At 38.8% G+C, this 22,723-nt stretch overlaps 1 protein-coding gene across 1 annotated transcript in view; it reads right to left on the bottom strand.

Moving 5' to 3' along the window:
• LOC145780334 (dynein axonemal heavy chain 6-like) overlaps positions 1-22,723 on the bottom strand; it is a 78,885-nt gene that overhangs the window by 47,276 nt on the left and 8,886 nt on the right. Inside the window, exons 11-35 of the mRNA XM_082592035.1 lie at positions 22,306-22,394; positions 19,270-19,407; positions 18,650-18,761; positions 17,461-17,681; positions 16,852-17,059; positions 16,188-16,390; positions 15,193-15,400; positions 14,526-14,698; positions 13,917-14,064; positions 13,467-13,579; positions 13,081-13,243; positions 12,604-12,716; positions 11,426-11,561; positions 10,675-10,830; positions 10,439-10,576; positions 9,658-9,881; positions 9,036-9,204; positions 8,383-8,494; positions 7,365-7,506; positions 6,982-7,213; positions 6,187-6,240; positions 4,106-4,251; positions 2,939-3,194; positions 1,335-1,436; positions 722-877 (exon numbers count right to left, since the gene is read on the bottom strand). Of these exons, the coding sequence (XP_082448161.1) occupies positions 722-877; positions 1,335-1,436; positions 2,939-3,194; positions 4,106-4,251; positions 6,187-6,240; positions 6,982-7,213; positions 7,365-7,506; positions 8,383-8,494; positions 9,036-9,204; positions 9,658-9,881; positions 10,439-10,576; positions 10,675-10,830; positions 11,426-11,561; positions 12,604-12,716; positions 13,081-13,243; positions 13,467-13,579; positions 13,917-14,064; positions 14,526-14,698; positions 15,193-15,400; positions 16,188-16,390; positions 16,852-17,059; positions 17,461-17,681; positions 18,650-18,761; positions 19,270-19,407; positions 22,306-22,394 (3,912 nt within the window). The remainder of the gene's footprint in view (positions 1-721; positions 878-1,334; positions 1,437-2,938; positions 3,195-4,105; positions 4,252-6,186; positions 6,241-6,981; positions 7,214-7,364; positions 7,507-8,382; positions 8,495-9,035; positions 9,205-9,657; positions 9,882-10,438; positions 10,577-10,674; positions 10,831-11,425; positions 11,562-12,603; positions 12,717-13,080; positions 13,244-13,466; positions 13,580-13,916; positions 14,065-14,525; positions 14,699-15,192; positions 15,401-16,187; positions 16,391-16,851; positions 17,060-17,460; positions 17,682-18,649; positions 18,762-19,269; positions 19,408-22,305; positions 22,395-22,723) is intronic.

A 22,723-nucleotide genomic window follows, 5' to 3' on the forward strand; every position in this document is an offset into this window, starting at 1 on the left:
AGTGAAGGATGAATTTAAAAAAGTCGGACTGAAGGAGGAAGATGCAAGGGACAGGGTGAAATGGAGAAAAGGGATTAAAACAATTGCTGCGCGGAAACAATCGGCCACCCCCACTAGTGGGGAACAAACCGACGATGGATTATGATGATGATGATGATGTTCAGGTATAGAACCAACGCAGGATCAGTTACTGAAGTTGGTAGTTCTCCATGTTACTGATAAGTGGTTGTTGAGATCCGATAGGTAGTGCTCAGTGATTGATTGTAGAAATCTTTATCCTCGGACTGAGAAATTCTCTTTGGAAGCTCAACACTGACATTTTCGCATACTTGTAGAAGCTTTAAACCAGTGGCGCAGGCCCGGTTACAAAGATTGACAGAGTAAAATTTCCGTCTTTTGTGTTGTCGTCTGCGGATCATTGCACCAACTAGTTGCTGCCGGTGAACGTCATTTAAAGTGGGTTTCTCAACTCAACCCGAAAGTTGCACCAAAGTTACTTGATCGTCCCATTCAAAGTTGGGCGCTTATCCAACTGAGCTATTGGAAGGGCAAAGTGAAAATTAAACTTGCAACTTGTCGAGGAAGTGCAATTCTCAACTACACATGGGAAGACTTAAGTCGTCGTAACGTTACCTAGGAACACAAGTCACTGTGAAGTTACCCTTCTATTATCTTAATTAAGTAACGAAGATGTGGTAAAGAACCATAAGTGGCATCGCACCTTTAGCATCGTATTTTCCATAGTAGGAGGAGTAATGCCAGGAAATAGATCGGACATTATGTTACGGAAGAGAGGAGCATCCTCTGCTAAGAATCTCGGAAGATTGGCGTTCTTCAAGGAGTGGATGAGGATGCTTCGTTCCTGTTCCGCTATCATCTGTAGGGTGGAGAAATAATAAAAACTTGCATTACTTTTAACACTTCATGGCGTAAAAATGATGCTCATCTAGCTTAAAATGTCTGGCACAATATTCTCTGCAATTTTCATTGCCAACCATTGCAGGATCAGAATGTCAGAATGACTGCAGGCAATTTTGTTAGATGCAAACACTCCTTATTAAAAATAAAAACAAAACTTTGACCACTCATTAATCCACCCTACCACCTATCTCTGGCCCATGGTATCAATTGTAGACAATGATGAAACTTCACATCACTAATTTCATTTACAGAGGACGTCATTGTGAATTCAGTAAATAACCGCAAATCCACAACTTAATCTGTAATAATGCACTTTTAACATCGCGAAATGTGATTTAGTCGCCACACAACGAAGGGTGATTCAAGAAAGTTGCGAGTATGAAAATATAAGACCAGCATATCTCTGGCATCACCTCATCGGTCATTGCTCCATGGTCGGCGATAACTTCTCGCTTCTTATGGCCTGCCATCACCAGTACAGACTTGATGGATCTCATACCGAAGTCGTAGTGATCCTGTGTGGTTGTTACAAGTTATTGAAACGTAATTACACAAAATTTTCATTTGCGACAAGAACATTAATTGCTTAACATATAAAGTTGACCAATAAAACTTTTCTGTTTTTGTGAACCAACCCAGCAAACTGTCCACTTGAAGCGGTTGACTGTCTCGTATTATTCATTAGCATAACCATTAACCAAGCCTAGTCGCTTAACGCAACAAAGAGTGTACCAGCCTCATTTTTTGATCATACATCGATTTCGCTATCAAAGCATCCTCAGTATGATCATTTCAAGAGCAAAAATAATAATAAAAATTTCAAAGGTTTCAAGTTTAGATATTGTGGCGTGACAATTGCATGTTGCGCTACCATGGAAACAATTAAACAAATTATTACTACGTAATTACTAATGAAGAAATGTGACATGTAAAATTAAATAAAATAAAAAACAGTGAATCTGCATTGAAGAATCTTATTAGAGAGAGAAGAGAGAAACCTTTTATTTTGTCTGTTGCGAGAATAGTACGGTACAATTTATTATACACAATACGAATAAAATAGTACCATAGCTATCTAAATACCACAACAGACAGGAAGCAGCGAAAGACTATATCAGTCATCGAGTCAGCTGCTTCCCAGTTCTTAATGTGACAAATGTCAAGCATCGGCAAATTACGTTGAAACAAGATAGGCTGATGTTGAGTAATATTAATGAAAGAAAAGAAATCATGTGCTGCTGCGATCCTCAAGTGAAGTCCTGTGGTTTTATTCAAATATAAACTTTATTCCGGGTGATTACAAATAGGAAAACTTTTGAAATCAATAAACTCTTGTAGCAAGGGCGTTTAAACTTCAGTGCAACCAAGAAAAGTTCAAGCCAATAAATAGTACAAGGCTACGAGTAAAAACATTTCTAGTACAGTATTACAAAACAAAAATAATGACTTATTAGATATCTTTTAATTTATTTGATAAAACTAATAGACCTTTTTGTTCTTCATTTTATTTTGCATGCTACGTTTCTTCATCAGTAATTACAATGAAGTACGTACATAGCAATCGAATATATAATTTGTTTGATGTATTTCCACGGTGGCGCAACATGCAATTGTCACGTCACAAAATCTAAACTTGAAACCTTTGAAGAATTTTATTATTATTTTTGCTCTTGACATGATCGTACTGAAGATGCTGTGATAACGAAATCGATTTATAATTTTAAAAAATGAGGCTGGTAAACTGTTTGTTGCGTTGAGTAACAAGCCTTATGGTAATAAAGTTATACTGTAATGGATTTGAAAAGAGTTTATTAACATCAATGCGTAGAATAGTTCATGGTCTTCTATGCATTCCAAAGCTATATGCTCCTTGCAGCGTGTTAAGTAATTTCTTTCACTCTACCCTAGTGCTAAACCGTAGATGAAATCGAGGAAGAAACCTGTTTGAACCAACACTACCAATTACAACACAGGGTTCAACATAAAGTATCGCTTCTAACAAATTAATGTAGGTCACCTGTTGAGAGAGTTGCTTGCTAGCGAGTTCGTACAAATTCACCACTTTCCTGGAGAAAAGTTCGGCCTCCCGGAATCCCTCCGAGAAGAGAATGATCTCCGTGATCAGGGCGTAGTCCGGAACCATCATGGCCACCGGACGGAACAGAGACTTGAGATTATCGGGGAGTTCCACCCTCCCTCGGTATCCTGGGTTCATGGTGATGAAATAGGCACAAGAGGCGTTCAGTTTTATCTCTCGTCCTTCGAACATAAATCTGAAACAGATGAATGTGAAATCTTTGCTACTGCGGTGCCGATGTCATTTACGGTCATAACGATTGTGGTGTAGGCCTATGACTACGAACAAAATATCAGCGAAAGTATTTAATGTACTATGAATAAAGTATGTTCATTATTGTATCACTGACTTGATTTTAAATGCTGAAAAAGAGCAGTTTTAATCTTGATTGATTACAGAATTATTTTTTTAACATCGCTTAGTATTCTTATAATTTACAATATCAATCATTATCAACTTGATTAATAAAACAGAATTTTCGACTGGCCTATATACAATACAACACAGTTGTAATTTTTTTAAATCTCGTTTTCATCGTTTCCTTTATAAGAACATGGTGGACAATAACTTTAATGCATTTGCAGAGCACTGTCGATCTGGCCCACCGGCCAGCAGCCTTGATTATGATTTTCGATGCATTTATTTATGTATGTATATTATATAGCGTATATACTAATTGAATCCGTAACAGCCTGTTTCACCTAAAGAAGGATCATCAGAAGGTCCTTATTCAAATTTTTGGCTGGTCTGTAACGAGCCTTTTTTGGACAAAACAAAAATTTTCACAGAAAATTTAGTTTGAAACGAAACACGGCACATAGTTTTATTTGAATAAGGACCTTCTGATGATCCTCCTTTAGGTGAAACAGGTTGTTAAGAATTCAGATAGTAATAACTATATTTGATTTAATTCGCTCTGCTTTGCTTTTTTGCTTAGCATTGAGCACTTTTTGTAGTATTAATAGTTTTCATTGTTTTATATACTAATTGATGTATACGTGCTGTAGTACTAAACAAAATAAAAAGAATCTGATTAAATATATGTCTTCTACTGTATTAGTTTTGTTTTTGGAAAGATCCCTTTAGCATATTTTAGACTCCGCATACCTCAGCGCTTGGGCGTCCTTGGCTGACTTGATGGCATGGACTTGTGAGGCGATCACGCTCAAAACCTCGACGTCTATTCGGTTGAATTCATCGAAACAGCACCAAGAACCGCTCTGTGACAAGCCGCTGAAGAACTGTCCCATCATCTGATCAAAACGTTTGGATGATTAACATTTTTTGTGAAGTTTTAACCTTTTTGTAAGCTTTTAAAAAATCTGCATGGCTGGTTCGCACCCTCTGACATTGCTAAGGTAAAACCATTCCAATGTCTTGTTCAGAAAAAAAACGACAGGATTCGACTACAGGTCATTCCTTCTCTAAAAGCGTCAACAATCGCTTCCTTCTTTATTATGTCCCTTGAGGTGTCGCATCACCTAGATCAGTGGTTCCCAACCTGGGGTTCGCGGACCCCTTGGGGGTCCGTGAGAAAGCATTTGGGGGTCCGTGATTACCTTGATAAATTTTGGAAAAAAAACAAACTTTGTTCTATATTATGCACGGATGGAGCACCAGCTATGCTCGGGAACAAATCCGGATTTGCTGCTTTAGTAAAAAACGAAGCTCCTCGTGTGGTTGTTACCCATTGCTTCTTGCACAGGTACGCCTTATCAGCAAAAACTTTACTAGCAAGTCTCAAAGAAATTCTGACGAATTGCGTGAAAGTCGTTAATTTCATCAAAAAGCTGTAAACCACCGTACTCTTAAAGCTCTCTGTCAAGAAGTAGGGTCAGATTACGGAGTACTTTTGTATCATTCTGAGGTACGTTGGTTATCTAGAGAAGTTTTAAAACAACTGCAGCAGCTAAAAAATGAGGTATCAACTCTTTTGAAAGGAAAAGGAAGTCCCCTCTCAAAATTGTTCAAAAGAAAAAGTTTTCTATACGGCATGGCCTACTTAGCCGATATTTTCGGTCATATTAACAATGTTAATCGTGGCATTCAAGGACCAGGTGTGACAATAATTTATTGATGCAGCTGAAAAACTGAAAGCGTTTTTACCCAAGTTGCCGGTTTGGAAACGCAGATTGGAAGCAGGTAATTACGCTAACTCTTCAATGTTAAAAGATCTTATCTTGATGGATGAAACTCAAAGAGAATGTACTCTTTTGATCTCTATGAGATAAAAATTTTGCGCACACTTGAAACCCTGCAAATCTCATTTCAACGTTATTTTAATTTAGAACATCTGCCGAACGAAGTTGAAACATGGATTCGAAATCCTTTTCTTTTTGACTTGAACAACATTAGCGATGACGATCTCAGTAAAGATGACCTAATTGATTTGAGATCAAAAGAGTTATTACGCATTGAGTTTCATTCAAAAACTGTGGAAGAATTTTAGTGCTCACAACTGCAAACCTACCCATTCTTGACAAAGCAAGCGATTATTGTTTTGTTACCATTCATAACCACTTACCTTTGCGAGGCAGGATTCTCAGCTCTTGTTACAATAAAAACAACATCGAAATCGCCTGGACAGTGGACGTTGAATATGACATGCGTGTTGCATTGTCAAAAACTCAACCGCAGTTCAGTCGTTTAGTTCAAGAAAGGCAACAACAACCATCTCATTAAATTTGCTTACGTTGAAAAAGTTTCGGCATGGCACTTTGGGTCACCTTAATATTCAAATAGCCTACTGCTGACATTTCTTGAACAATTCATTCATTTTCTTATTTGAGCAACTGTTTAACCTGATATTTGCCGCAGGAGTTACAGCGGCAATGCAATATGACACCGTACAGTAGTTGAGTAGCATAATTATTACAATAGTCAATAGTACTGTGATTGAACTAACTCGTGTGAAAATAAATTTCTTTGCAATAATCAATAGTATGTTAATTGAGTTTCAGGCAAAATTTAGGTAGGGGTCCGCAGAATTAATAATTTGTCTAAAGGGGTCCGTGACAACAAAAAGGTTGGGAACCACTGACCTAGATCAACTCGATCACTTTGGCATCAAAAGCATTCACAAAACTGTTTGGGCAACATTACTATCGTAATGCGCACTATACAACTTAGCTATTAGTTGAACAATGATGCGCAACTCATACGAAACACTTCAAACCATTCGTACTTACCTTGAAGTCGATGCCTTCAGAGCAGTTGAAAACCACGCATTGCTTTCCAAGGATCTGCAAGCAAATATTTTCATCATTTATTGCTTAGCCGTGCATAGCTTTATAAGTGAGGCCAAGTAATCTATAAATGTATTGTCACTCTGCTGGTACAATGAGCACTGAGCAGGTAAAGCATTGTCATCAGCACAGACATTGTGGTGAAACAATAATCTCGAGCAAAGTCAGTAAAAATTTTTGGTAAACACTTACATTTTTTGGGTGCCAGGTATGCAGACTATAAAGAAAAGGGAAGAAAAATGCAAAAGGAGGCGTGAAAGCAACTGCTGGATATTAGGCACAAATTGTTTAATTTTCTCACTTCACAAATATTTGCCGACAATACAATACATATTTGTCGTCTGTTGTATCGCATCTGTGATCGCAGTGTACTGTATGTTATCGCAATGGGCGCAAATAAAAACATGATTATTATTATTATTATGTACCACAACTAGTGACTATGACAAAAAATAATCTTAATTGTTTATTTTATTAACACAAACAAGGACTTTTAAATAAAAATTTATTCTAATTTCAAAATATGCAGTCGATGCGTTTTCTACAAAACGTACAGTGTTGAGCATAAAAAACGAGATTGTTGCCTTATTGTTGCTGTTTTTCAACCAATTGTTATGTCAGCAATCGTTAACCTTTGCTCATTCCTACGATGTTATTCCCCATAACTACCTTTCTCTACCTCCAATCTTCCTCTCTACTCCGACATGGTAAGATAATTTTTTCAAACCAACAAGTTACCTTTGCAAGATCTTTGACAGTCTCAGACTTTCCAGTTCCAGCTGGACCAGCCGGGGAGCCCCCTAAGTGAAGATTGAGGGCGCCAGTGAGCGTGAGAAAGCAACGATCTGTGAGGGGAGTGATAACCAGACGAGAGGCGCAACCGATGTACTCGCATCCGTAAGCGAACCTTGCATCTGCTTGAACGACTCGACACATATTGGAGGCGCTCTGCCACTCGTACAACAGCTGCCTGAAAGTGAAAGTCGGCTTTCATCATTTTCACAACAACAACAACAACAACAACGTATTTTTGAATCAAAATTAGGAAACTTTTCTCCTGCATTATGTTGCATCAGTTCAATGTGTAAAGACGTTGAACTTACAAAATATTATTTATCTACCTGCTCCATTCAAAATCGTCCGCGGAAGCAACGTCGCCGGCGATGAGGCTCGCAATAATGTCCCGGATGTGAACGTAAATAATGATTAGCGCCTCTAGTGTGAAATACTGATGAGCCACCACTCGTTGCCTGGATACCGCCTCTGTGAGAGAACAAGTTTAACAGACGATAAAGCAAAAGTTCATCAAATGGTTGTGCATCGTCTGCTGTAACTACTACTTTCTTTTTCATCCCAGACACGGTAGTGATAAAAAGAAATATAAACTTGACGACAATCTTAAAATAATGTGCGAAAACTATAAACGAGGTGATGCTTCAAATTTGATTGCTGATAAAACTACGAACAGAAATCATATAACGAGCTCAATTGAAAGCTACCACAAGTTTGGCCTGACCAGACATTTAATTAAATGAAGTAAGTAGCCAGGCCCTGATAGAAGCTTATAAACACTCCCTTCCTTCTAGTAACCTATCAACGTAGTCTCGAAAAACATCCTAACCTGGGATGGTGAAAGTATAAACCCTCGGCCCCAGAGGGTGAAATGATGAGCAGCATACAAATATGGTCATTAGAAATAAACCGACAAAAGTCCGTTGCTAGTAAAACATCGATACGGTCACAAATCAATGAAATTTTTTTCTTCTAAAAATAGATAACGTGTACTAAACTTATGTTCAGCAAACGTTTCGAAAACTATTAAATAAACACTGAAGATGAAAACACTGAAGATGAAAACACTGAAGATGAAAACAGTCAAGAAATTAAATATTTTCTGACAGGTGTCAAACCGACCTGACAGGTGTCAAACCCACAACAATTCTTGATATGAACGACTTTGTTACACGTCTTGTAAAACAGTATAATGTTCGAAACGTTTGCTGAACATGAGATTAGTATTCCACATTTTAGGCTCTTTATGTTTTAATCAGATTGAACAAGCGTTCAAACCATTTTGCTCATAAGGTAACCTGCATTACAATATTCCTGAGTGCACATTGTGCATCGTTGTGTTCTCACCAGACAAGACATTCAGCGCTTGAAGGAACTCGCCGTGGATTCTCTGAAGCTCGATCATGACGAGTGACGTTTGAAAGGCGTTGGTCACATCCTTGTTGAACATTATTTGGGCCTTCAAAGTTATTGAGACATTATGACGTCATAAATACCTAGAATGCTCAGAAAGAAACATTCAACAACAAAGGTTTCTTCGAGTTTTGTTTGGTGGGTATTGTTTGCCTATGTGTTAGGACCGAAAAGGCTAACATGGCAACGAAAATTGTTGAAATTTCAACAACTCCAGAATCCTTCAGCAATTAATGTGTTCCTGGGCGGTCTATTTTTGCCCAAACATTACTTTTTCACACATGGGCATTTACTTTTCTCACATGGGCAACCCTACACAGTTTAACAACATTGTTTGATATAAAAACCAAATGATATCAACTGCTTTATTTCTATTAAATTAACACAGCACTTTAGACAAAGACTTGACATTACTATGGTACAACACAACCAATTTTATAGTCATCAAATCATCCCTTTTTTACATTGATTTTATTCTTCAACGTCTTTAGACGTTGAACCATTGCAAAAAAGGAGTGACTTGTTGGCGGGGTTTTACGACGAAACTGTTCAATAAAAACAAAGCCAAAAGTTGTAAAAGCACTGACCACTGTGAGGACAACTTGACCCGGATGTTGGAACATCCACAAGACAAGATTCTCAGGTAGGAACGACCAGCTCAACAGTGCCATCCTCAGGTGTTTACGCACAGTATCAAACATGGCGCTTTCGACAGACGCCAACCATTGTTCGACCGAGCCACGCGCCTTCACGTTCCTAACCAAACAAACGACAGTAAAGACGTTAGTTTAGCTTTGTTTTATTAAAGACGAAGAAAGAGGATAATTTTCTATTTTTTGGTTCAGGTCCTACACCCTTAAAAGTTTCTACCAAAAGACCGAAACTGTTTGAGATTGAAAAATAAAATTAAAATTAGTGGGTGTTTTGCGATAACATAAAATTTTATAAAATACGCAGTCAGCAAAATCTGCATGGAAGGTAAGCTAACGGAAAAAGCAAACGAGGCCGACCATCAAGACGATGACATGATAACATCCAGGCATGGACCGAACTCAATTTGGCGTTACTGGGAAAGCTAGTTCAAAACCGTGACTCATGGAGGCAGATGACCCGTGTTGATGCGCAGTCTGCTTCAACCGGAGATGGCGATATACATAGTTTTCTGAAGTGAAAATCTTGAAAATTATCGAAATTATTGAAAAAACATACTTGGGCATGCTTACGATCTCCCCTTCAGCGGAGATCATGCTGTGCACGATGGACTGCTTGGAAGAGCCCACGCGGATGTCAAGGTACTTTATGTTGGCGAAGCACTTGACCAAATGAGGTTGAACACTGGATGGCTCTCTACCGTGGGAAAGTATAGAAAGAAGTTCATCGTTGCTAAGGAAGTAGAAGCGTGAGAAAGCGAGCCTCTTCACTTCCAAGTAATCCTGACAATGAAAGTTATCAGGTAAGGTCTCGTAAAAACTCAATCACACAAAAAGGTTTTACACAGTGCATCAATTCGCCTTTTTTCAACTGCAGATTCAATGTTTGAATATTAATTTTGCATAATTTACGTTTGTGTGCATTACATTTACACAACACCACTGTGACGTATTTATGTTTTGTTTACAATCAAAAGTTGTTTCTTTCACAAACACGAAATAAACAAAGTAATGACTAGAGGGATACTGTTGCTGTTTATTTAACAACGAGAGACATGAAAACTAAGTTCTTGGCCATTTTGCTCGGTTTATTAATATTAACTGCAGAAGGAATTGGTGGAATAATATTGAGGAAAAAAAGAGTATCTGTTCAGACTACATAGCAGTGTGTCCAAACATTGTGCAGGAGGCAAACGCTGGTTTTTGGAAATGCGCGATATGAATTAATATGGCGACGATTACAAAATTAACATCCAGACATCCACAATACGAATGTGGTTAATGAACGGACTAAAGTCGATCAACTGTTAATCGTGCAAGTAGCTTAGAATGCAACAAACCTCCAGGCATTTCTGAATCTTTTCCAAGTTGGAGTTTGCGGATTGCAAACTTTCCAATACACCTGCTCCTGTAGCCGCCCGGAGGGCGTTCGGACGGTCTTCAGTCCGCCGCATGAGGTCACGCCAGGCATGATCAACCTGCAAATAAATTACAAATTTAAAAACATTATCCTCAAAGTAACTAAGTTGACAGACTGCACACTTAATGTAAATATAATTAAAAAACCGCAACAAACTTGTGTAAACAACTGGGCTTCTTGGGGCAGTTGCCTCTGGATGTCAATCGTTGTGAAAACAGGTTCCAGGTAGAGCCAGTTCCTCTGGCATGTCATCCACTCGTCCAGTGTGCGCGAGAACAACATAAGACGACGCTCCCAGTCGTCCACGTGCGTCTGGAGGAAGAGCCGATAAATTTTATTACTCGTAGAAAGAAAAGTAATAGAGTCATAATGAGTATTATCAACATCATCATGTTCCTTCCTCGTTTTAAGGATCGGATACAATGCGCCATTGTTCACAAGCACGAGCTTGTCATGCCGCACTTTCATAACTTAATTTTGTCCATTTAGAGAAGCTTGTTGTCCAAATCATTCTTGGTCTGCATTTGTTTCTTTTACCATCCCTTAATCGTAACTATAAAGACATAAAAATGATGAAATCTAACTTTTGGCTAAAGACCAGATACAAAGTGTTGAATAATAAAGCATGAAATGCGCGTCTTCACTCTTCATATAGCGCTGTATTAAATGCAGATATGGGTTTGTCATAGCGACTTACAAAACAGTTTCAGTGCAGCCGAGTACACCAATCCAAATCTAGTCCCTCGCTTCTGGAGGCTTAACGAGAATGAGATTCAATGAGATTTTTATAAAATCTTTCCCTTGAACCGACGGGGTGTCGAACTCACATCCACCAACTTATGTCACCGGGTGTAAGACAAATTTTATTGATTCAGTCAACAATAATGAGATATAGACAACTCTGCACCTTGATTGGAGTGACGTATCTCGAGCCTTTGATGGTTGCTATGGTGATCTGGCTTTCTTCAAGTTGGCTCCAGATTTCTTCCGCGGTGGAAACGATCATCACACTTTGTTGTGCGCCGCTGACGTGAGCTACAAGTCTGCAAGGAAACAGAGTTGAAAGCGAGCGCGTATTTTACACTGAGCAATGGGCATCACTACCAGAGCATTGCACCTCAGTGTTGCCATAGTAAATAGCGGTTATTAGAAGTCAAAGCAATGAATCCAAGAGTTGTGGTGGGAAAAAACAACAAATGAGACATAGCAACGTCGCCTTCAGGCCATTGGCCCGGCGTTGTGCTTCTATGATGGGAGATGGCCACCTAGAGATGCGGCCTGATTTGTCATATTTTGCAGATTTTGATTACCGCTGCTGCTAGTATCTGACCGAAGTTTTCTAGGATTTATTTAATTTTTGTAGACACGTAATGATATAAAAAGCTTTTTGTTGCCTTTGGAAAGCAGGAGTAAAAGTTGAAAACCACTCAATCAAACTGTTAAAAAGCGATTAACAGTGATTGAAATTCGGAATCAAATTCTCTTTGTTATTCAACGTCTGCTGATGTTGAAACACATTGTACCAACTGGAGAAGACAGTAAAAAAGCGTTAAAATATACACATTGTACCAACTGGAAAAGACAGTAAAAAAACGTTAAAATATAATTTTTAGAAAAAATCATTTAGACAGTCACCAAAAGTTGGCAAAATGTGACAAATCAGGCCGTATCTCTAGGTAGCCATAGATGGGATAAATCTGTAGTAGTTTGATTTATTCCATAACCCGCTACTGAATTTTGGACCACTCCCATCTTAGGACTAACCCAGCCAGGAGATCTTCTCATTCAGGTTACGTCTTACAAACGCCTTTGGAGACAATTTAATGTTGAATAAATGTGATTTTGTTGGCAGGAAACACTAAGTGAAACATTTCTTTAGAATATTCAACTTTGAACAGCGTGTGAGCACTCTGAATTATACATATCAAGAAGTTGACGAAGAAAATTCGGTGAAGAAATCAAACACTAGACCTATGTATCAAATGCAGGGGCAACGTGACACGCTCGTAGTTGTGGTTTGCTGAAAGTAAATTGTGTTATATTGAAGTGGAAAAAAGATATAGCCTAACTAGCAAAAGCACTAACTTGAAATCAGTGTTGTGCCACTGCTGCATTAGCTTGTTGAGCATGGCCTGCAAAGTAGCTTCGTTGGTTGCCCGAGTGGAAATCTCCATGATAAGGTCCCGGTGTTGAAATAACTGCATCAGAACAACATGTCTGTTTTGTGGGGCAAAATGTTGAAAACATAATTTATTTACAAAACAAAGAGACACATCGAAAAAGTCTATGGATGTGTCTCCCAAACTCGATTCTAGTACATCGCTTTCATTGAATGTAATGAAAAAATTTATTGGAGGACATTAGAGAAACTAAATGAAGACTTTTATCAAACCTGCTTTGGCATCGGCCACCCCAATTAGTGGGGATAAAACCAAACTTGGGTGATGATGATGCTTTAGGGTATAGCTTATGTTTAGAAAACTTATAAATTTCATTTCCGTTTTCTCCTGGCTAATTGCCGTAAGTTATATAGATAAACCAGCAAGATTAAAAGTTATATACCCGCCATTGCAAGAGGTCACCCAAGGTCAAAGTAGAATCACGTGTCAACGACCGACCAATAGCGTACTGAATTTCGTCCCAGTGGCTCTGTTTGAGGCAAGTATTCCTGAGAGCAGCAATCAGGGGCATGTTCTGCTTGAAGTCCAGCACAGATTCCTTCAATCTTGGTAGAAAAGGAAACAGAATGTTAACGAACTGGCAAAACTGAACAACAAATACAATCCTTGCATGTATTTCAGGGCAGATAAAGTATGTTATATCAGATTTAGGATTTTCATAGCTAAAACAATACGTTTCTTTCATCTCATCATATTTTTTTACCAAAATGGACTTGCACACAGCCCTCAAACAAAAAGAATAAAATAAGAAAACGGAACTCATCTTACTTTGGCACGATGTCGTTTCTTGGCAAGCCCTTCTCAAGCATGAACACAGTTTGTATGAATCGTGATACGTTCCCTTGCAGATTGTCGGTGTCCAGCTTGGCGAACTCGGTGTCCTAAAAAGCACATCAGAGATATTTCAGCCAATTCGATTTGAAATTAAAAAAATCAAAGGTTAAACTGCACAAAAAGAAGGTTTTGAAGAAATAACGTAAAAAAATAAGAGCAATTTTTACAGCAAAGGCGAAATAAGAAATGCATATCAAACTTTAAAAATGTTTTTGAAAACCTGCATCTCAGTTACTCCAAATGGCCAGAATTGTTTGCATCTCATTTTAAAAACTGATCAATACTTGGCAGCGACATAACGAATTTTTTAATTAAAAGTTAAAGCAGTGTCTACAAATAATAACACATTGGCGTTCTGTCAAAATAGTCAGTTGAGACCAGTACCTTCCATTCCAGCTGCAGCTTGATCCATTCATCACTGGACTCCCACAATAGTTTTCTCAATGTGATGTCACGCTCAACTTCCGACAGCTCAGCTTGAAGTTGTGCGGCACTTACTCCGCTTCCTGAAGCTTCAGCAATCAGTGCTTCACTGGGATTAGAGATTTACCGTTATATTATCGTGCTAGTACAACAGCGTTACCAATGCACAAAAGCCTGTAGTTCATTACTATATAATTCCACGATAATACTTAAGACTAGTAGGTAATTTTTATAGTAATGTGTCTTTTGCAATATGCTGCTATGTGATTATACAGACAGTTTCAGTGCAGAGTGACGCAACCGAGTGCATTGTTATCACAAATTCATTTCATCAACACTTAATGCCAAGCAGGTACAATCTAAGTGCCTTCATTACGGGGTTTTCGAAGAGATCGACCAAATCATCGAAACCCTTCCTACAACTCGATACGTCAAACAACATACCGAAGAAGCCGAACGAGACGCAAGAAAACAAAACTACAAGACGGTAGAGGAAAGTCTTTGAGTAAATGAAATGCGTTCGTCGACGAAAAGCCCGTTTCAGGAACTCGTAAACGTAAGACTACTTACACTGTGTAGACCTTGCTCTTACGGGACGAATACGATGACCCAAACCGATCCTGATAGTTCGCGTAACTCCGCGCTTTCGCAACCAGTCGCTCGGCATCGTCCGCTAATAGTTTAACCGCCTCCAGTGCAGCCACCGACAATGATTCTCCACTCAACAGCGTTGGTGCTGCCACCTTGAACCGAACATAAACGTCAACGATTCCAAGCTTTGGTGAGGAACAGTAAAACCGTCAAACCCCAAGACCAAAACTCGTCAACGTGGAAATTGAAATCAAACTTTACACAAGTAGAAATGCGGGCTTGTAGTTAGACTTCAGAAAAGTTGGTTAAATCAACGAATGGAAACAGTGTAGCTTCCGTGTAGAACGCAATATGACCTTAAACATGCATTTATGCTTGGAATCGCTTGTCAGCTCTTAGATGATTACTCATCTGTGGGGATTAGCCTTAGGAGATAACAGCTCGCGTAAATAAATTTGTGTATAGTTTTTTTTTTCAGATATCTCCAAAACAATATTTAAACGTTATTAAAAACGTTTAAATAATAAACTTTATTACACTTTACATCAATATGTCCTTATATTGGTCCGGAGAATATTCTTCTGGGTAGAATTAGTCTGGGCAGGTGCTCCGATAATATTCGAAAATTGTAAAAACTTTATCTTACCTTGTTTTTGAGATCAAAAAGCTGATATCTGAGATCGTGAATGTGCTTGTCCAAGTCAGTGCTGAATCGGGAGATATTATCATCTTTTTTGGCTTCACAGAAGAGTATGGTGGTTTTGAGATGCTGGAAGGCAGGCACCAGCGTGTGGAAGATAGCCAGCTGTTCAGGGTCAAGCCACACGCCATAATCTTTGATGATCTTGAAAAACCTGATGGTAAAAAAGTTGTTGAATTTTTTTTACAAAAATCTGAAAAGTAAAGAAAATTTTGACTCCAATTTTCATATAAACAAAGTATTTCGCAATGTAAGAAAGCAGTGGCTCTTTAGAGATGAAGGGCCACTGCTCGATGTCTCCATAGCTGAACTAAAGAATTAAGGTTGGTCGTACATTGTTGATGCTATCCATTACTGCTGATTTGTTTAGCCAACGAAGAAAGGCTTTAAAGCTGTGTGTCAGAGTCAGTGCGATGCAGTTCATTCGAAGTATTGCTTTGTAAAATACTAAAACTAAGTTTCACGGGTCTTTGGTATGATGTATCATTGTGAAAATGGCTGTAGCATTTACAGAGTGCCATCCATAGGCCATGCATATAGAGTTATGGACACATCTTTGTAAGCAATCATAAGGCGAAATACTTTGAGGACCACTTCTATATAAGAAAACGAAACTTTCAGGATTAAACTCCAAATACATTTAGATTTTTCAGTCTTAAAAACTTTCATAGCTTTTCTTTAAACAAAACACAATTAATTTTTAGTATTGTTTCCATTTTATAAAGATTGTTACCATTTAATCATTATAGTTCAGAAAAGCTGTTTTTAATTTTACTATCAATAAATACAAAACATAAATTTAAAGCAGCATAGTTTGCCTCCACAAATGCACAGATGAACAAATGTTGGGAAAACCATAAGAGCGCTAGAAACAACTGGATGCGATAGTACCAGCAAATCCTTTCAAAGTACTGGCAACAATACTTTCAAAGTCAAGTAACCTGGTAACAATGAGAAATTCCTTCTCCAGCGCTGGCATCTCTGTGCTCGTTCGAGCGAGAAAGGTCAGGTGATCAACAAACAACTCAACCGTGTCTGGGTTACTGTCCAATCGAAGAGTAGCCTTCCGAATGACCGCTAGTAGCTCCTCATTGTGACGTGTGGTTAGTACAGGTAGCCATCGATGAGTGGCATCAACCACAGCCTGAACACAACTGGGTTAGTTTTGTTAGGAGTAGGAAATAGAAAATTTACCAATGTTATAGTTTAGACTCGTTTCTGAAATTACAATCGAGTTAAGTCACACTCGTCAGTCCGAGGATAATGATTCAAAACCAACCAATCACACATCTTCCAACCGTTCAAACTATTTATAGGCCTATACCACTGTTTTGGTCACTAACTGTAATCGTAAAATAAGGGTTAAGTCGGTACGATTATAGTATTCTTTTCTCGGCTGGACGTACATTTTATGTACGATGTCGTCAGATTAATTTCTACCATTAAAGCTTCAATACGCGCTCTGCTTAGAACTAAGGTAGCAATTAAAAAGATAAACAAAAAAAATTATTAAATACTCATCAACAAAGATGTTATTTAACTAAATGTGCCTGGTGAACAGCCTCATTCAATTGGTAAAAGTATTGCATGACAACGCCATCTTACCTGGGGAAAGGGAAGAGCCGATTTAGCGAACCCTTTTGCATCCACATGGAAAAGAGAGACCCGTTTTGAGGTTCTCATCTCTCTTATCTCTTTAGTCATCTCGGTGTGTTTGAAGAGAAGAGCAGCAAATTCATCCGGAGTCCACTCTTGCTGGCTCAAAGCAGCATCCACGTCCACTAGGCGGCTCTCATCCACCATAGAACAAAATCTGAAAATACAAATATTTATGGTTGAAGATTGGTACGAAAATAGGTTTTCTTGTTTTAATGTCTTTTTAATGCAATTCTTTCTTCAACCACCAGAAGTAATCTTAAACACGACAAAGTATGAATAAATATCCTTCCTCTAAGAAACCCAATCCGGACCTCCATTCTTGACTGTGTTGCATACTTCCATAGGTTGCTGGGAGCTTCAGGTTTCTCATTTACTTAAAGTGTTTCTGTCTGGAATCGACTCCGCTCATTACGTAGCACTGAATGGAGGACTGCCTTGTAATTTCAAATTGCATGAAACCTCAAACATTCAACTGAGAATTAAATTCAATATTCATGGATTTGAGGCAAAGAAAATATAGAGAAAACGAACAATTAGTTTTCAAGTGATTAAGACCTTTCGTAGCTTGTTGAATATTCAATAGTTTGATCGATTGCAGCATTCAAGTGCTGGGATATCTTCTTTATCGCCCTCTGGTGGTTGGAATCCCTTGTCACAATGTCACGTCCAAAAACAAATGTCTCCTCCGCCTCATGGTCCAGGGAGGATAGATGGATGTCAAACGCGGGAGGCTGAGTGAAGTCCTGAAGCTCTTCTGCAGCGAAAATAAGCCGAACCTGGAACACACGTGTAAAAAAAGTCGCGAAATATGTTAGATTTCAAACGTGGAGAAAAAATGAGAATACAATTTAGCACGCTGTCGTGATAACATCATCGTATGAGATTCACAGAACATCGCAATGAACGAAATTTCATCAAATATCAACAAATTGTTCATTCAGAGCATGACGAGCTGAATGTACGAAATCGAAATTTTAATTTTGAGTCTGTTTCGGGAAATTTGCATCATAACTAAAACATTGAACTAACAATTTGTTAATATAATCAGAAACAACAAGTTCATACAATAAGAAACGGCGGAAATTTTTTGAACTGTTTGACAAACCCACTAAACGCTTTCTACTCACGTTACAAAGTGATATTGGTCGGCTTGACTTCTACATCTGCCATAGCCACTAACCAGATGCATTTATATTTATGGGCAATTTTACTTTTTACAGATTTTGTTACGAAGTACATTTACTAGTCCGCTACCGGAATCGAACTAAATAAGAAGAAATAGATTTGATGAAATCTTTTTTTTTAAATTTGTGCCCGATAGCGAGAAATCTGAAACATAGGCTTGGACTGTATGCGGCGTATGTCATGCGCCCGAGTGGCTGATGACCTCGGGTAGCCACTGATTCTTGTTCGTTAACAACTTTCTCAGTCTTAAACTGAAATCAATTTCATGAATTGCTTACAAAAATGTCATAACTACTCGTTCTTCAAAGATGAAACTGTCCACCTTTCCAAGAAAAGCGGTAAACAACGCAGGAAAATTTGTCTTAGCAATGGTGTTCCACAAGGATCAATTCTGCGTCCGCTTTGTTTAACTTTTAAACCTCTACAAATCAAAAACAAGTCCAAAATTTTGGCTTAATATTTTTATGCTATGATGAGCAACAAAATGCAACGACAGCAAGTTATTGTATAGACTGCAGATATCACAGCATCAGACTATACTGTAAATTAACCTTCTTACCGCTTCCAAAACACTTTCAAGCCCCTCCACAATTCTTTTAACGGCGGTTGTGAATTCCGATCTCGTTGGAGACAGAGCGACCACTGACGGAGATTCTTGCAAGCTCTGTTCGCTGTATGAATAAAACTGATTAGTCAGTCATTGTCTCAAGGTAAATTGTTAACTCGGCTTTATCAACTGGTTTAATCAGGAAGCTTTATTTTAGTATGAGATCTTTATAACTACTGAATAAAGCCGTGGAAACAATTAAATATCTTAAACAAATAAAATAAGATACATTCTCAGGTTGTTTAATCTCCAACTAATCGCACGATGAAGCTAAAAGTGTAAGAGAATAAATACGAAATGGGATGTGAAATGGTAGTAACAACTGTACAATTGCGTGTGTTAACTAATATCATAACTTGTCAAGTTTCCCATGTAGGCGGCTTTTCAATGGAAGAAAAACGTTGAGAAAAATGAGTAGTATCCTGCGAGTGGTGATGGTTTGGTCCTAATGCAACCACGATCGCATTTGATACAGTACACTGTGCAATGTGCATCCTTCGATACAAAAAAAGTGATTTGATGTTAAACTATATGACTACTACCTGATTATTACAAATAAACGTGATTGTTACCTGATGATGGATTGTCTTCTGCTTGTCGCTTCCGAGTCTTCATCGAAGTCGTGTTCGGAGTCTAAAGACTCCAACGATCTCCCAGGATGCAGGATGTTCTTTCCAAAGCGCACAACGCTTGCTCGGCGAGTGACACCCCTTGAATGTAATCGATGCTCAAGTCAATGAACGCTTTTCAAAAACGAAGCAAGAGAAACTGGAAATGAGACATCTCCACATCAACATATGAAAAAGTACCCAACAATCATCATCCTCCTATGAGTTATATTGTTTGCGTCATAAACATATGATCGACAACATAGTATTGGGATTGAATACCATTATTGGTGGGTGGTGGGATGAGGAGGTGAAGCATGCGATTTCACAGAAAAGAGATGCATACAAGCAGTGGCGCAAAAATGGGTCAGAAGAGAATAAAAAGAAGTATAAGAGTATGAAAAAGAAGGCAAAGAGGGTTGTTGCAAGAGCTATGAAGAATGGTGCTGAGGAGGAACTTAATAAAATGGGGGAAAGCCAAAACAAAGTATTCAGACTCATAAAGCAAATGAAAAGGGATGGGAAAGATATTGTAGGGGGAAGATGTATAAGGAGTGGAGATGGGAAGTTGCATTTCAGCCCGGAAAGCAGAGGAGAAGTGTGGAAGGAACATATGGAAAATGTTATGAATAAGGAGAATGTATGGGATCATATGACAGAGGTTGATCTGGTGGAGGGTCCAGTGGGAAAGGTTACTCGTGATGAAGTGGTGGAGGCAATGGGACAAATGAAACTGCATAAAGCAGCTGGTCCATCAGAAGTGAGCGTAGAGATGATAAAAGCAAGTGGAGAGTTGGGAATTGAAGTAATGCTACAACTTAGCCAAAGGGTATTAGATGGAGAGGGAATGCCGGAGGAGTGGAAGCATAGTATTGTTGTTCCACTGTTCAAGAGAAAAGGGGATGTGAGAAGTTGCAGTGCATATAGAGGTGTAAAACTACTAGAGCATGGAATGAAAATTGTGGAGCGAATACTAGAAAAGAGGTTAAGAACATTGGTGAAATTAAATGATATGCAGTTTGGATTTATGCCAGGAAAAGGTACAGTGGATGCTCTGTTTATATTGAGAAGAATGCAGGAGGAATACCGAGAGAAGCAGAGAAAACTATATATGTGTTTCGTCGACTTAGAAAAGGCATTTGACAGAGTACCAAGAAAAGTGATGGAATGGGCAATGAGGAAAAGAGGTATACCGGAGGTATTAGTGAGAGCTGTGATGTCTATGTATGAGGATGCAAGAACAAAAGTGAGAGTTGGATCAAATTATTCAAACGAGTTTTCTGTGAAGGTTGGTGTACACCAAGGATCAGTTTTGTCACCTCTGATATTTGCTATTGTGGTTGACGTTGTAACTGAAGGAGTGAGGGAGGGCTTATTGAGTGAAATTTTGTATGCAGACGACCTGGTCTTGACAAGTAATAGTATGGAGGGAATGGAGAGAAAGTTTGAGAAATGGAAAGAAGCATTTGAAACCAAGGGTATGAAGGTGAATCTTGAAAAAACAAAAGTGATGGTGAGTGGAGCAGAAGGAACAGTTGTTGAGAGCAAAGTAGATCCCTGTGGAATATGTGGCAAGAGAGTGATGAGAAATTCAATGCAATGCAAGGAATGTGGAAAGTGGGTACATGCAAGATGTGCTAATGTCAAGAGAGCCGCAACAAGATTGGCGAAGTGTTTTGTTTGTGGGAAATGCAGTAAAGGAAGGAATGAAGTGGAAGGCCATGATGATGAGTTCTTCCATGGCATCGAAACAGTGACAGACTTCTGTTATCTGGGTGATCGGATAAATGGAAGTGGTGGATGTGAAGCAGCGGTGACAACAAGGGCAAGATTGGGCTGGGCAAAGTTCAGGGAATGTGGGGAAATGTTGCATGGCAGAAAATTTTCACTAAGGATGAAAGGAAAAGTATATCGGAGCTGTGTGCGGCCTGCAATGCTATATGGTAGCGAGACATGGGTATTGAGAGAGAGTGAACTGGCAATCCTGAGAAGAACGGAAAGGTCAATGGTGAGAGCAATGTGTGGGGTGAAAACGAGAAGGGAAAAAAGGACTGAAGAATTGTTGGATATGCTAGAGATGAGAGAGACCATAGACCAACTGGCAAGGGCAAATGGAGTAAGATGGTATGGACATGTGATAAGGAGGGAGGAAGGAAGTTTTCTTAGAAAGGCACTAGATCTAAAGGTGGATGGGAAGAGGAAACGCGGTCGTCCAAGAAGAACGTGGAAACAACAAGTGAAGGATGAGTTTAAAAAAGTCGGACTGAAGGAGGAAGATGCAAGGGACAGGAGGGTGAAATGGAGAAAAGGGATTAAGACAATTGCTGCGCGGAAACAATCGGCCACCCCCACTAGTGGGGAACAAACCGACGATGGATTATGATGATGATGATATTGAAACCATAACGATGTATATTGTATATGGTGCAGAAAAATCATGTGGTTTTCAAACTTGCACTTTCTTTTAAAAAATTAATTGATTGTTAGAATGTTTACAAAAAAAGGTATTTTGGAAGCTTAATCCCAGCAGGATTAGTAAGCTTTGAAACAGTGACCCAGGCCAAGTCACCGAAATTGACAGCGAAGTTTGTTGGTTGTTGAAATGCTGTCATAGGTAAAGGTGGTCTCACACACAGTTACTTAGCTACGGGGAATGAAAAATTAAACTTTTCATCAAATTAGGCCTTCGGCACTAACGAGAGCAGAGCGGCCGGGTTTCTTTCTCTCGACCGCCTTTCCTTTAGCAACTATGCCTATCCAATTTATTATACTCTGAGTAGAGGTGAGCGGTGTTTCAAAAACCAGCTTAAGCCGGAAGTCGAACCAGGTTTGCATTATTGGAAAGCCAACGCTTTGTCCGTTGCAGTGAGTTGGATAAAAAGCTACCTTTGAAGCGTGCTGCCAAAATCCATTACTTAAATACGTAAACTATCGCTTTCAGGAGGTGGCTTATTACTGAGCTACTTTCAAATATTCTTCATGGTCAGGACGCAGTCTCACCTATGATTAGCTTTCTTGATAGAGGAGTTAGCGTTGGAGGCCGCAACGCTGGCTGCTTCTGTTTCGGATACTTCCAAAACCAAGCGGACCTAAATAGAAAAAGTAACAACTTATAACATCAAGAAATGATGTAAAGTTAATACAATCACCAAACAATAGATGTAGTATCACAGCAGTAACAGTGTCACAGCATCGTTGCGCATCTCCACAGCATTATTGAAACAACATTACACAGCAAGACAGGCAATGCAGAAACAAGCATAAATTTTAAGTATGATCGACAGACGTTTTGACAGGGTAAATTGCATTCTGAACGAAAAGAGAATTATGTGAAAGGAACATAACGTTTGAGGCGTTTGGGTAATATTAGAAAACATTCTTTTCTACCAACCTGAGATTTTTCAGAATGTTTAAATTA

This window comes from Aplidium turbinatum, chromosome 11, assembly GCF_918807975.1.
Source record: "Aplidium turbinatum chromosome 11, kaAplTurb1.1, whole genome shotgun sequence".
In the NCBI taxonomy this organism is placed as follows: Eukaryota; Metazoa; Chordata; class Ascidiacea; order Aplousobranchia; family Polyclinidae; genus Aplidium; species Aplidium turbinatum.